Here is a 15,836-nt window from a genome sequence, read left to right as displayed (position 1 = left end):
AATAAAAAACAGCACCTAGCACACACACGAACCACCACAGAGAGTAAATTCAGATGTAATATGGTATAAGTTGATAAAGGTGCAAAGCTGTGTTAGCAAACATACAAAAATTACATCAAGTGGACCCCAAATGGAGAAAGAATAAAACACCAGTTCCATACATTTTAAAGGCACAAAGCAAACAACTGCATGTCCCAATGTGGTAAAAATTAAAGGCTTGGTGAATTGCCCTAGATCTCCTGCTGCTCCCTACTGTGGATAGCAGGAGTTGTTCACCTTGAAATGTGGATGACAGGCAAGCACTAAGGCACCAGGAAATAGCCTAGAAGTCTGAGACCATTTTCCTCTTGGCTCATTCGTGTTAAATTAAGAATTCTCACAAAACAGAGAATAAACATTCTTGAGAACTGGGAGAAGAAGCCACTACCAACAGAAGCAGAGGGGTTTGATCTCCTTGGAGCTGCACAGCAAAGACCACCTGCTCTAAGATGCATGAGGAGTAACTGAAGGACCATAAACTAATCACCAGGTTTGAACCCACCTCAACCAACTGCAGCTCTCCTGGTAACGCATCACAAAAGAGGGAGCAGGGGAAGATCAGGTATTTTTATTTATTCCCTGAAACTTCACACTATCCACCTGGTCTTTGTGCTCCTCTGATGCTCTCCAGGTGTTCAGTGTTTGCCTACAGCACACCACCTACACACAATTTAAGAAACAAGCATAGAGACACCAAAGCCACCTCACAGAGAATGCAGAGAGGTCCAAAAGTGCTGCTCTGTCCTTCACTGGCAACCTGTGGAAGCAAAGCACTTGAACAGAACACCAAACCAGATCCCAAATCATATTCAAACCTTGCTTCCCCAGAGCTGCAGGATACCAGGATGGCTTTTAGATGGTCAAATTCTATTTTATAAATGCACAGATTTTCTCATTTTCTTCTTTACTCTTTGTCTATATATTGCTGGTTAGAGAGCCAGTTGATGGGCTGTAAAACTGTCAGACTCGTTACTGGCACTAATAAATGGCTTTTGCTCAGCTGGAGTTAATGTAGGACCATCTGACTGCCCAGAACTGACATTTTTAATGATTCTGTTCCTCCAGCGCCTTCTCATTGACCACTACAAAAATCCAAACTGTCTCTTGCTCTGCCAAGCTGTTTTGTGGATCAAGTTCCTCGTTCTCCAGGGATTTGCAGTTGTGTCAGCCATCAGAGCAAGCAGACTCAATAATAACTGGCCTGAGAACAGCTATTCCAACACTTCTGGGCTCTTCTGCACTATAGATTTTAGCATTAAATGTCAAAATTCTGAAGGCTAGAGGACAGAAGCATCCCCAGGAGGAAGAAATTTGTGCAAAGTATTTTAAAAATGGAAAATGCCAACTGTAAAAGTTTGGTGCTTGGATGTTGTCCCCTCACCCTGCTCTCTGCTGGGTGCTGTCAACTTCCCTCAGGTCTCCCTTTCCAAGGCTGTACCCCAGGTGAAGCAGAACAACTTCCCCTTCCAAACCCTGCTTAATTTACACAATAAGGGAAATTCTTCACATCTCAGTGCTATTTAGGGAAGGAAGAGACACACAGAGCTCTTCAGGGGATGTCCAGCAGTTTCAAAGCAGTCCCCAGATTTAAAAAAACTGGACCTTCAAAGATGAAAATCACCTGGAGAAAAAGGGTTTCAAAGAAAAAATAGCCCATCCAGCAGATTTAAAGCTTACCAAGTCTTTTACAGTGAGTCTGGTGTCTCCAGGTCCTCCAGCAGAACAATGGGAGCAGCTCCTCCAGCTTCCTGCCAGATCTGGGGGGAATTCTTCTGTTCTTAACAACCCACTTTGTGCTGACACAAGCTGTGTGCTTTTTCCCACCTTTCCTGTTCTCCCAAATCCACTCCACCAAGAAGCACATAGGCAGGACCAGGAATGGACACAGAGGCAGGTCTGGGACCCTGGCAGGGGTCAGGAACCCCCCTGGACAGAGCCCCCAGAGACACTGGCTGTGATCTCTGGCCATGGAAAAGAGTTTTCAATCTTACAGCATGAATTACCAGCTCTGAGTGTTTGATATAAGTAATAATTAAGTGTGGCACGGGTGCAAAAGTAAAATTTTAGGATTCTAGATGAGGGGTCCAAAGGGGACAAGATGGTGGAAATTGGGTGTGCCTTGTCCTTTTTCTCCTTCTTCATGCCCTCCATGTTTCACTGTGGTGTTGGCATTTTTCTGTTGGTTCAGGCTGGGGACACACTGTCCAACGTGGGTGACAGATATTGGCACGTTCTTGTAAATCCAGCCCAGGGAGTTTCTGGTATTTAATGTTTGTAACATCCCACTGAGGGCAGAGCCCCACACGCTGCCCTGCAGGACAGAGCTGGGCAGGGCAGCAGAACATGTGAGAGATAAACAGAATAAACAACCTTAGAACCAGCACAGACCAATTATGGCTTCTGCTTTGGCAGCAGGGCAGAAAGAGACTTTCTACAATCTCAGAATCATGAATACCTCAGATTCTGACACCCATGAATCCAGAGCTGGGAGCAGGGCAGAAATTCTCACCTGGCACAAGCTGGAGAGCAAGGGCTACACTCCTGCAGAAGCATCTCCCATTCCTCACTCACCCCCAGGAAATCAGCTCCCATCCCCTGGGCTCAGCTCCTTCCATGGCCTTTATCAATGTGAGCTCATGCAAGCCCTTGTTTTTCACAGAATCACAGAATCATGCAATGGCTTGGGTTGGAAAGGATCTTAAAGATCATTTAGCTCCAATCTCCTCATCCAGTTCCATTTTCATTGCACCTCTAAAACATAAATAATTTCCCTTTCTCTTAGGAGTACTGTTGAGCACCAGCACACTGCAGATGGGGAAGGAGCAGTGTCACAGAGCCACTGAGGTCATCTAGACAGGAAAAGAATAAATGGCTTTTTACATAAGAGTCTGCCTGCTGGAATCAGAGGGGTGAGTCACAGCAGAGAGGCTGATCCCACTGCGTCCCCTCTTTTCTTGCCAGCACAGCACTGCACAAAAGTCCCATCTAACTCCTAAAAATGAACCCAGCTCAGCCACAGCCTCATCCTCTCCCTCATGGGTGTTTGCACTGGCTGCAGCAGCCTAAAACCAAAAGGCAATCCCAACCACTTGGATCTGGTGACTTCCAGAGAAGACCAAAGTCCTCCAGGTGCTCAGAGCCATCACTGATGCGGACCCAACTCACACTTCACAGGGGCTCCTCCAATGTGCATGGAAGTCAATAAAACATAAGGTGGGAGGAAACTCCTGCCTTTTACCATCTAGTCTGTTTATTCCTTGTCTGAAACTTCTGGAAATATGTCCTTGCAGGGGTCTGAGGAAAGCATCAGGCCCTGGTCACTGCTCTCTCACCTGCTTGCTGTACCAGATTTGCAACTCCTACCCTGAGCCTCTTCCTGCAGCAGCTGGAAATGCAGTTGTGACTCCAGTCCAGAGTCCTGCATAAACCAGGAGTTGTGTCTGGCCCAGAACCTCCTCTGTAACCCCAAAGTTCATGGCAAACATTGCCATATATAACATATATAACCTCCTCTTTCACCCAGCTTGCCAAAGACAACCAGAAACCCTTTAAGGACTTGGAATGATTCCCCTCACACAAGTCCTGGGGGGACACCAGGACAGCCCTGACACAGCCACCACCCACACTGTGCTTCTCAACCAGGATTTTGTGTGACAGGGAGGGATCAGTCCTGCTGCAAACTCAATCTCTCCTTCAAAGGCCAACCCTCCCTCAGAGGTCTGGAAATCAAGCCTCCCACATAGTTCTTGAAAAACACCCTTTGATTCAATTAAGGAAGCCAACATCACTAAAGCAGGCTGAAAACAGCATCACAGAGGAGAACCTCCAGGTTAAATCAGAATTCTGCATTCAAGGAAAGTGATAGAAACCACATAGATATATGTGATACACAACATATAAAAGACTTTGGAGGTTTTTTTTATTTGATGGGCTTCTCAGAACAACTAACTCTAACAGTCAGACATAAAGACCTCTGTGTAAATATGATTGAGTGCCCACAAATTCACCTGAAATGTTCCCACTGTGTTTGGGAATGCTGAGAAATTACTCCAGAGCCTTTGCCAAGGTGGACAAGTTCCTTTCTAAAATCTCCTTTGTCCCACACCAGCTTTGACCTGCATCACATGGACTTCACCCATGCAAACACTGACTCCTAGGTGGAGTAAATCAGTCCAGCCATTAAATACAGGGCCTGTATGTACAGCAGGAATAAATTGTATAAAGGTTTATAGAGGCTTTGCAGGTTTGTCTTCACACTGCCAGCACAGCTTCCCAAGGCTGGACCATGCACCTCCTAAAATGTCAAAAGTGGAACTCAGACAAATGCTGCTGAAGTAGCAAACAGGCTGATGAGCAAATACCCAACTCCTCTGTCCCCACAGGACAGATATCCCTACACCAACCCATCTTGGGCAAAGAGAACCAAAATTTGCCCAGGAATCTCACCTGAGATGTTTTTTATTGTCCAACCTTGGAGCAAGACAACACAAAGCTCTGGGAATGAAGGAGCAGGACTGGAGCATCCATATTTTCCCAAAAATAACAAGTCAGGTCACGCTGCCTGGGACACATCCCAGTTTCACCAGTTGCCACTGGTGGAACTGGGATTCCTCATGAATGAACCTGCTCCGTGTTTAGCTTGAGAGCCAACCTGTGGCTGCTATGAGGGATTGAAGAGCAGGAGAGGTGAGGGGTAAAGGAAAAAGGGGCTTTTCTCTTACCCAGACCCTGGTTCTGCTGCTCCCACTCAATGGTGTCAGGAACCTGGTAGGACACCCCAGCCAGCTGGGCCACAGGGTTTTCCAGGCCAGCCAGGGGCTCCTGGGAGGTCTCCCCTGGAAGTGTGAAGCCTGGCAGTTCCATGTCACCCTCCATGCTTTCATCCATCAGGTCTATGTCTTTGTCCTCCTCATCTTCCTCCTCCTCCTCTTCTTCTTCCTCCTCCTCCTCTTCATCCTCTTCCTCTTCTTCGCCCTCTGGCCAGGGAGACAGAAAAGAAATGTCAGGGAAGATCTCACCAGGCAGAAGGTTCACAGATCTCTCTAGGGGAGCACCAGGCAGAGCAGCTGAAGGAGCTTGTGCCTGTTCTCTGGCAGGAAAGGCACCCATAGGGGCTCATCTGGAGATGAAACTTGCTGGGGAGCAAGGAGATGTTGTCTCAGACTCTCAAATTAGTGGGAAATACAATGATTTTTTGCTTCCTAGCAGCAGGGTGCAAACAAGGATGTGCATGTGCACCAACACCTGGGCATCTGTAACCACAGAGCTCCCTGCTTAACTAATCACAGCTCAAGTGAGAGCTCTTCTTCTGATTTCCAGCCCTGGAGGCAGCAATGAGCTGGTTCTGTGTTTAACTCTGAGACTTTCCCAGCTCTGGAAAGGGCACTGCTTTCAAGACCAAATTGCTCCAGGCCCCATCCATCCCACCTGGCCTTGGAAAGTGTTGGAAAGAAGGCAGCACAGCCAACACTTCACAGGAGAGCTGGTAAATGGGACTTCGAGGAAATTCCTGTGAATTCAGTGCAAGGTCTCCCTGCCCATGGAAGGGGAGAGTTGAAACAAGATGAGCTTTAAGGTCCACTTCAACCAAAACCAATCTGTGATTCCATGAATTCTGCACTACAGCAGATACCCATTTATTCCAAAACTGTCTGTACTGTTAGCATATGGAAAAATAAATATTTATTTAAGCCAGTATTTCATCACTGTAATCTAAAATGGCAACACAGGGACCACTGTACTGGAAGAAACCAAAGGGTTTTTTCCTATTTTCTCCTATTTCCAACCACAACTGGCTGCAGATGCTGAAGGAAATCTGGAGCAGGGCAAATACAGAGACAGTCTTCCCACAGTTTCTTTTCCCAAGTTGCAGCTACCAAAGTCTCAGGGACATCCTATGCCAGAATTTGCACTGGAGCTATTTAATAGCTGCTGATGGAGCCACCCACCTGGGAAAGATAATATCTGGAACAATGGCATGCTTTGAGTTTCTCACAGTTCCTTTTTCAAGGCTGAGAATTGAAACATAGTATTTATGCACTTTTATCTAATTTACACCAACTCTGCTCAGCCTTGTAGAAAAATCCCCTCCTTGTGCAGTCAGCCTGGGAGAGCCCATCACCCTCATCCAGGCACTAAAAACTAACACTCCAGCCAAAACACCCTTTGTTACCCAAATATCCCTTTATTTCTGCTATAGTTGTACCTCATACAGGTTTGGTGGCAATCCAGCCTGGATTAAATGACCTCCACAAATTGGGATATCACAAGAGATGAGAATATAAGAAATCAGTGCATGTTATAAACCCACTGATCCACTGTGCTGTGCCATGGCATCTCCCTCCCCTGTAATTCAAGGATTTGCTTCCAAACACTGCCTGTTTTCCTCAGCTCACCAGACAAGACAATCCCAGTGCTGCCTTTCCCTCCTAGCCCTGCATTCCATACAAATGAGCTGCTGCTGGGATTTAGCTGCATCATCCTGCTAGAGCATGGGTTTTGGTACCTGGAAAGATCATTCCTACCACCCAGAGCATCTAATGGAGCTCCCAGGGATGATTAAATTCCCATTGCATTTTACAGGCAGTTTCTGTATTATAATGTGCCCAGCATTTAGAATCAAGAGAAGAATTTTCCCTGTCAGAATGCACATTTTCATACAAAAAACACAACTGTGAAGCTGAGAGTGGCACCTGGGGAGTGCTCACAGGACACCTGCAAAGGCAAGTGAATGTAGGTGTTTTTCCCTCTGCTGAGAGGGAAACACAGCAATCAACAATCCCAAAACTTACCAGCAGAAACTCTCAACAGCCAGAACACCATGAACAGAGCTTTTCCCTAGACTGGGTGTAAAAACCAGCCAAGAGAGAACAGACATCGGATTTTTATCTCTGAAATGCTACTCTGGGACAAGGGTTTTAGAAGCTTCTTGTGATTTTTAGCAATCCAAGTGACACACACCTGCCAGGATGGAGTGCTGAAGCCACAGATAGCCATCTCCCTGTCTCCAAAGCCTCCAGGCAGCCAAGCTGAACACCCAAATTGAAAATGCTGAGACTACTTATCACACCTGATGATCACCAAGCTTCATCAATCACCAGGCAGGCACAGCAGAAAGCTGTGAATAATGAGATCCTTGTAGCACAGCCCCTGCAAGGAGGGGAGGAAAAGGCTCTGAGCTTGTTCCCTTCTCCTCTCTGGCTCATTCCTGCATCTGAAAACAGCTTTTTAAGCCCCATCCTGAAATACCAACAGCTTGCCTAGCTGCAAGGTGCAGTGCAGAGCTCCACTTGGTGGTCACAAGGAGGAAGCTACACTCCCAAAAAAAACCCAAAAAACTTCCCAAGGGTGGGATTTCAGCAGAGGAGGCTCAGCAGGCAGCCGTGGGCAGGCTGGGCAGTCCCATAAAGATGGGAAATAAAACGAGCAGCACACAGCTGAAGCTCAGGCTGGAGGTTTGTGCTTCACACAAGATCCTTCTACAAAAGTCACATTTTCCCTCCTAAACTGGCACATTTTGGCCTTCAAAACGCCTCAGCAGCAGATGGAAAGAAAACTATTGGGAAAGACAAAGAGTGAAAGTGTAAAGCCCAGCAGATTCAGAAGTAATCCAGAACTGAAGTGCATTTGCAGCTCCATGTGAACTATATTTGTGTGACATGGAATGGTTTAGGTTGGAGAAACCCTCTAAGATTACAGAATCCAACTGTTAATCCTGTACTAAAGCACAGCCCCAAGTGCCACATCCACACATCTTTTCAATCTCTGCAGGGACAGGGACTGGGCAGCCTGGCACAATGCCTGACCACCCTTTTGTTACAGAAATCTTTCCTAATATCCAACCTAACTGAACCTCCCCTGCTGCAGCTTGAGGCTGTTTCTTCTTGTCCTATCATTCTTGTCCAGGGAAAGGAGTCTGAGATAAAAAAACACATTTTCAGCAGAGTTTTTGGGGGTTTCCAGCTTTATTAATAGAAACATTCACCAGTGGGCTTTATCATGGGACTCTGAATTTATCCATTAGTGACACAGGTGAGATCCAGAGCATGGAATTTGCGATTTCAAGGAGGCAAAAGCACCTTGTGCTTGCTCCAAAAGTGAGGCTTTTCACCACAAAACTACACATCCATGCTGATTTCTGTGTCTTAGGCAGGAGAAGTGAGACCACCTCACACATCCCTTGTGAGGCATTTCCCTGACCCAGCAGGAACCCACAGCCTGTGGAATCTGAAGCAAACCACCAGCATCCAGCAGGTAAAAGCCACCTCAGGAGCAATTTTTGGGGATGTGACGGCTTGGAAGAAGCTGGAGCTGAAGCCACTGTGCTCATAACCTTGCTGAAGGCAATGGAGCCACACCAGGTTTTCAGCTGAAGAATGATGTTTCTATGTTTAGATATTTTCCATTAATGTTTGCAAACACTCATATTCCTCAGGAGAGCCAGGAAACCATCATTTTGTCAGGCTGAACACACAGCAGAAAGATCTTGCTGTGCCCTGAGCAGAGAGAGGCTCTCAGTGGAAGGTGACAGATTCACTCAGAGAGGCGCAAACTGAATTCAAAGTGCAACAACAAAAAAATGAAACAAAAAAATCCACAAAAGCCAAAACAAACAAAAAATTAAAAAAAAAATCTCCTCCACATAAAAAAAAAAAAATTAAAAATGAAAGAAGCTGTAGGGCAAAACCTGGAGTTGTCATTTGCTCTATCCTTTTCCTGCCCCTTCTCCCTCTCACCAAACTCAGTGGATAAAGATGTCTAAATGGTACCACAGAGGATTGCTGTGATCTGTGCCAGTTTAAGCTGTGGTTTTACATGGTGTTCAGTGCTGCAGGGTCAGCCCTATGTGCTAATACCACCGTGTAAATACGTAAATAATGCTGTGTAAATAACAACAGGATTAGGGGTGGGGGGGTCTGTAGCTCCCATCTCTTGCCAGAGCAGGAGGGAGAGGCACTGAGGAGCCTCTGCCAAATGTTTACTCCCACTGAGGTTCAGTTTCTGCTCTGCTTTTGTGATCGCAGCTGATTGTCAAGGCAGGAAGGCCTTTCTGGGACAATTTCTTTATTATTAATGTGTTGCCTTCGTGTGCTCAGTCAATGTCACCGTCCACCAGCTCCAAAATGCTGCCAAGAGCCTTTGCCAGCCTGGAAGGAGAGAGCTGCTAGGAAGATGGACAGGCTGTCACCAAGCAGGGCTCCTGTGGGGCAACAACCCAGGCACAGAAATTCTGCCAAACATCAGGGTAAAACCCCCTGGGATCAGCTCTGCAAGCCCAGGCACCTGCACTGCAGAGCCACCCAAGGCATCTGCAGGATGTGGTGGTGTCTGTGCTCTGGAAAAATCAATCTCTTGGGAAGTTGCAGCATCTGGGCAAATGCACAGAGACAGGGAAAGGATGTTGGGGGGAAACCTGGTGGGTCAGATCCCACACACAAAGCAGGGTGACATAACCCTACCCATGGAAGCTTCAAGAGATTTACACAGCACAGAATCATTAAAGTTGGAAAAGCTCTCAAATAGAGCCCAACCATTCCCCCAGCACTGCCAAGGCCACCACTGACCCACGTCCCCAGCTGCCACATCCACACATCTCTTAAATCCCTGCAGGGCTGGTGACTCCGCCACCACCCATTCAGTGATTAAATTTTGCCCTAATATCCAATCTAAATCTTCCCTGGTAGAACTTAAGTTTGCTTTCTCTCACCCAAATTCAAGGATTTCTTCCTAAAACAAAACCAAACTATCTCCAGCAGCATTCACCTCAAAATTGCTCTCATACTGAGCCAGGCTAGAGAGTCAGCTTAGCAACACAAGACTATTTTAAAGGGAGAAAACGCCCAAAATGCTGCAGAACACGCTGCATATAACAAGTTTGCTCCCTGGCTTGCTGCAGAACAGCTCTTCTGCCCCTGGGTGTGCAGGTGTTGAACCAATCAGTATAAAAATGAAGACAAGAAAATGGTGATTTATCAAGTGAGGGCAGTCAAATCAGTCCAGATTTAATGACCATGACCTGCGAGTGGATAGGACAGAAGGCAGAGAAAGAGTTTACAACATCTCTTAACAAAATGCTTTTCCCAGGAAAAGGGCTGTGGGCATAGGAGTTTTTTTTTTTTTTTTTTTCCCCAAACCACAAAAAAAAAAAAAAGTCCCCAAACAACAACAAAACAAAAAAAAAACCCACAAAAAAACCCAGCAGCAGAAACACTAATTCAATTTTCATTAGAAAAAGCTGTTGGTATTTTCTTCCAGAAGCATTCAATTCAACCCCACTGCCTGGAAACAGAAAAACCAACAGGCCAAGAGTTAAGAAAACATTTAATTTCAGTTTTATTTTCTAGACAAACCCAGCTGGACCATCACAGATGATGCATACTGGGGAGCAGGTCTGTTATTATGGGCTACAGTCTCTTTACTCAAGTCCTGTGAGGGCTAAAAGGAGGCAAAGAGGCAAAGGGAACATGACTGAGTCCACTCAGCTCATTTCTAGTCTGAGCTCCTGCTTCTTCCCCCTCCTGCAGCACCTCTGGTCCCAAAGCTCCCAAAACAGCCCCATGAGCAACACTCTCCCACCTGCACAGGAACCTCAGCCATGAGCAACTCCAGCAGAAAATATTCCTTGCAGAGCCTTTTCTGCCACAGCCCTGCTTATCTGAACCCACCTCCTTCCCCTGAGCCAGGAGGGCAAACTGCTTAATCCTCAGATTAAAACAAACAAACTCATTAAAAACTTTCACTCACACAGCCCAATTGCATTCCAATAATAGCAGCCACGGGAGTTTATCTGTTGTTTTTGTTCCAGCTTGGAGAAAGCTACAACAGTGAGGTGATATTTAGGTGAATTTTTTTTTTAATTAATACAGTTCAAAATTCAAACAACGCCTGGTGAGAACAGGTCAGACTAAGAAATGTCATCCAGCCTTTAGGAGGCAGAACATCACAAAGAACAGAGAACCTGCAGAAGGAAAGGTTCCAAGGAGACCTTAGAGACCCTTCCAGCACATAAAGGGGGTCCCAAAAAATCTGGAAAAGGAATTTGGACCAGTGCATGACAGGACAGGGTTAGGTAGGAGATTAGGAAAGAATTCTTGCCTGTGAGTGGAGTGAGGTCCTGGCTTGGGTTGTACAGAAAAACTGTGCACATCTGTATCAAACACTTCCAGAAGAGAGGAGGAAAAAAAGAAATAGTTGGGTTTGATACAAAAAAATTGACACTTTTTTCACCATTTTCTGCTACAAAGGAAAAGAAGGGATGAGCCAGCACCTGCTGTGAAGAAGACAGAGGTCAACACAGAGCAGTTCCCATTTCAGTGGCAGCAATAAAGAAGATGCAAGAGGAAAGTGTGTACCAAAACCATTTAATAATTCATTCTGCATGTGCTCTAAATCATATGTTCCTTGCCAATTTAGTTGATATCCAAAGAGCTGGTGAGGAACTATAATATCAGGCTAGTTAACCATGCTGGGTTAAATGCCTGTTTTATTTACACCTCTGCATCCTAACTTAAATTTTTAACAGGGTTGTAGAGATTTAATGAGGCAGATCTTAATCCATACAGTCAAGGTCCAAATAGCAATCACCTTCAGAGCCTTAATTTCTGGGAAAAATACCCTTCACATCCAAAAAAAACCCAAAAAACAAAACAGAAGGTTCCTTGTACTGTGCCGCAGCTCAGAAGAAAAATGGAGAGTTGAAGAATCTTTTGTAAATTTATGTAAATGGCTACAAGTTCTGAAGTATTCAGGAATAAATTCTTCACAGAAAGGGTGATTAGAAGGGGCTGCCCAGGGAGGTGGAGTCACCATGGCTGAAGGTGTTGAAGAAAAGACTGGACGTGGTCTGGTTGACACAGAGGTGTTTGGTCAAAAGCTGGGCTCAGTCTTGAAGGTTTTTTCCAACCTATGCTGCTCTGTGGTGTTGCAGAGGATAGATAGATACGATTGTTATTTTAGCTAGCCGGATGTCACTTCTACCCTTGGATGAATCCTGGAGTGAAATGGACTGTTCCTCCCACCCTGCAAAAGATTGTGGTTCATCCCGCACCTCTGTACCTGCCCCTAAAACAGAGTCTGTAACCCCATTGGCCCATGCCTTGTCCCAGCCCACCTGGGAGCCCCTGATAAGGGGGCTCTGAGCGGCCATGCGGCCTCTTGGACTTCCTCCCTCTCTTGGCCCTCTCCTCCTCTCTTGGACTTCCTCCCTCCCTGGGGCTTCCCCTCTCCTAAACCCTCCGTTTCTCTCTCCCCTCCCCCGTCCTCCTAAGCCCAGCCACGTGCTACGCCTGAGAGCACGAGGCTTGGGCATTCCTGAATTCTCCAATAAACCTCTTCCCCCAAGAGCAAGCTTCAGAGATCTCTGCCTCCCTACACCCCCAACCGTGCAACAGGAGCCTACTCATCCCACAACTGGCGCCCAACGTGGAAGAAAAAGGAATCCACGAATTTCGACACCTCCATGCACGGTAATTACCTGTGATAGCCTCCTCTTCGCTCTGAGCACAGGCTGTCGTTGCTAAGCAACGTAGAAGCCTTATCTCTTTAAAGTTTGCCGAGGCATTTTACCCTCGAGCACCATCGCCTGTAAATAGCCGGCTTTTGGAGCTCTTGGGACTGCCCGAGCAAGGAGCTGTGAGCTGGTGGCACGTGGCCACGTTAAGAGAGCGCACCGAGCACTGCCCAGCACTGCCTGCGCTGGAAGCCCCGAGGGGGGAGGTCTGAAGGTCCCGAGCACGGAAAAGCCGTCCGGAGAGACGCCCGGAGCTCTGAGGGGACCTGTGCAGAGTCCTGAGGAGAGGATCTCTGCTTTTGCGAATTTGAGGTGAGCTACACAGGTCTAAAATATGGGACAATCCCACTCTACCCAAGATAGAGATCTCTATAAACAATTGAACCATCTGTTACGTAGTCATAATAGTACTTTGCCTAAGAAAGAGTTAAAATCCCTTTTGGAATGGGTCCTGCCCCACTTCCCTCATGCTGATCCATCAGCCGCCTTTACCAAAGAATTCTGGGACTCAGTAGGTGATAAGCTTTTTATTGAGATTTCCAGGAGAGACGCCGTTGCTTGCAGGTTACTCCCAGCTTTTAGAGCTGTGGCCGAATTGTTCGTTCCTCGAGAGCCGGTCCCGGCCATGTGGCCGGCCCACGCGGCTGCTGATGACCGCGCCGCGATCCCCTTCCGCCCCGCCCCTCCCCCTCCCGCCGCGGCCCCGGCCGCAACCGCCGCGGCCGCCCCACTGAGTGACGCGGTTCCCGCCGCCCCCGCCCCGGCCCCTGCGACCCCCCACCCAACCCCCGCGCCGCGCCGCCGGCCGCCGGCCCCCGTTGCCGCTTCCACCCCTGCCGCTTCCGCCGCGACCGCGACCCCACCCCCAACCGCCGCGGCTGCGCCGGCCCCCGCGACCACCCCCCGCACCCCCCCGATCCCCGCGCCGCGCCGCCTGCCGCCGGGCTCGGCGGCCCCCGCCGCGGCCGCTCCCGCCCCTCCCACCTCCGCCGCGACCTCACCCCCCACCGCCGCGATCAGCCCCGGCCCCGCCCCACCCCCCGCGGCCGCCGCTCCTGTCCCGGCCCCCGCTGCCGCCCCACCCCCCCTACTGGCCGCGGGGCTCCTGCCCGCCCCGGCTCCCCCCGAAACCCCCCTAGCAGCGGCTGTTGCTACTTTCGTTGGCTCCTTACAAAGCGCCTTCGCCGCGTTTCTACAAACGCTCGATCCGGCGATCACCGCCGCCGCTGCCTTGCCGCCGCTGCCCGCGCCGGGAGGGCGCTTGGCCACGCCCCCAATCCCGGACGTGCGACAGGAAGCACCGGGAAGCCCGGTGCGCCCACCCCAGCCCGAGCCCCGGCCGTGGGGGGACACCCCGGGTCCCCGCGCCGCGACCCCGCCACCCCCCGCCCCCCGCAAACCCCCCCGCGGAACGTGCCCATCGTCAGCATGCTCCGGCGGGGCGGCAGACGCGGCCGCCATCTTGGTTCGGCCGGCGGACCACGTGGTGCGCCCCGCACATGCGCAGTTCGCGGTGCCCCCGGTCCGGCCGGTCCCCGTCGCCTCTGCCGTGCCGCCGATAGAGCCTGCCACTCCCGCCGCGCCCCGTGCCGCGACCCCACCACCCCCCGCCTCCCGGCAACCCCCCCGCGGTGCGGGCCCAACATCAGACGGCTCCGGCGGGGCGGCAGACGCGGCCGCCATCTTGGTTCGGCCGGCGGACCACGTGGTGCGCCCCGTGAATGCGCGGTTCGCGGTGCCCCCGGTCTGGCCGGTTCCCGCCGCCTCTGCCGCGCCGCCGACGGAGCCCGCCGCTCCCCCCGCGCCCCATGCCGCGGTCTGCGATCAGCCAGAACCCCCGAGCTCAGCGGCGGCGCCGGCAGAACCCCCGGAGCCGCCAGAAGGAGCCCCACCGCCGACGCCGGGGACCACCGAGTCGCTTCCGGGTTTGCCGCTAAAGCCCTCCGTGCCGGGTGCCCGCCCGGAACTCCGGCCAGCCGTGCAACAAGTAGTTCTCGTCACCCCACCGCCGCCCCTACAGCCCCTGGATGCCCCCACTTCCTCTCCTAGGCTGCATCCACATTCCACAGCTGCAGCCTCAGCTTGGAGAGAGCCCTCCACATCCTCAGGTTTCTCCCATGAGCCTTTGCTGACAGTCTCCACTCCTGCCCCTCTGCCCCAGCTGTTGGCAGCTGCAGCTGACTCACAGCTTAGCATGCAGCCAGGGGAAAAGAAACAGCACCTAGCAGCTGCTTTGACGAATACAGGATCCACGGAGAACTGTGCTACCCCTACCAATACCACCCCTGCTGCCTCAGTTTCCCAGGATGCTCAGGGGAACATTGATGGCCTCCAACTAATGGACAAGCATATATCCAAGCCTCATGGTCCCAGAGAGTGGACGGCTGTCCCATCTCTGGACAAGAGAGAATTCCTAGTAGCAGCAGGAGATAGTTGCTTCCGTTTCTCTTATGGTTACCAGCTGTTGGGGGGTACCATAGAAAAGACATCTAAAGCCCTAGAAAGCAGCTTATTAAAACAGAAAAGGGGAATATATAAGGCCACACCCCAAAATTGGTTCAGCAAAGCCCCATACGCATACAATCTTTCAAATTACTGTATAGGACAGCCTGACATGCCCATTTACAGACACTTTCTGAACAACAAAAAAGTAAAAATAAAAGTCTTGATCAAAACCTCAGTCACAAGAGAAATAGAAAACCCATGTAACCTTGTAACATGGGAGAGAGGGTTTGCTTGTGTCTCTACAGGCGAAGGACTCAGATGGATCCCGGCAAAGAATGTAAGGCCTTACCATACACCGAAATCTAGCAATGCCCTCACAAATGGCAGTGACGTTGCAGGTGTGAATCAAGAGGAAAGTGCCCAAGCTTGAACTGCAAGCCAAGAGGAGGGCTGCCCGCCAGAGACAACCCAAGACTATGGACATTTGTTTTCACATGCATGTTACTTTTGTACCCTTGTTACATTTGTTCTCTTATTTCAAATTTTTGTATTGAAGTTTCACCTATAGGTTAACCAAAGACAAATGCCTGGGTAACTCTGGCCAAGACTGCAAGCTCTGATACCATATCTCTAACTGATACAAAGCTCTAATAGACTTTTTCAACCTAGTCAATTATAGAACCTTCCCCAAAAGGTTTTTATAACACTACCTCAGTTAAATTCTTCCATTAGACTAAAGTATTCAAATGGTTAAAATGCTCAATCAGTAAAGAAATAAACGCCACCTTGATTACAATTAATAATCTAGCTAAACAGTTTATCTGAAGGTTTGAGCTCTGCATCT

At 49.3% G+C, this 15,836-nt stretch overlaps 1 protein-coding gene across 4 annotated transcripts in view; it reads right to left on the bottom strand.

Moving 5' to 3' along the window:
• Nucleotides 1-15,836, bottom strand: part of ARMH4 (armadillo like helical domain containing 4) — a 60,645-nt gene that overhangs the window by 30,579 nt on the left and 14,230 nt on the right. For all 4 annotated transcript variants that reach the window (XM_085580975.1, XM_085580973.1, XM_021534646.3 and 1 more), the window contains exon 5: nucleotides 4,761-5,015. In XM_085580975.1, coding sequence (XP_085437101.1) covers nucleotides 4,761-5,015 — 255 coding nt within the window. The remainder of the gene's footprint in view (nucleotides 1-4,760; nucleotides 5,016-15,836) is intronic.

Source organism: Lonchura striata, chromosome 5, assembly GCF_050655825.1.
Source record: "Lonchura striata isolate lonStrDom1 chromosome 5, ASM5065582v1, whole genome shotgun sequence".
Classification (NCBI taxonomy): domain Eukaryota; kingdom Metazoa; phylum Chordata; class Aves; order Passeriformes; family Estrildidae; genus Lonchura; species Lonchura striata.
Note: the sequence above shows the minus strand (reverse complement) of the source record. Positions and strands in the feature narration are given on the sequence as shown.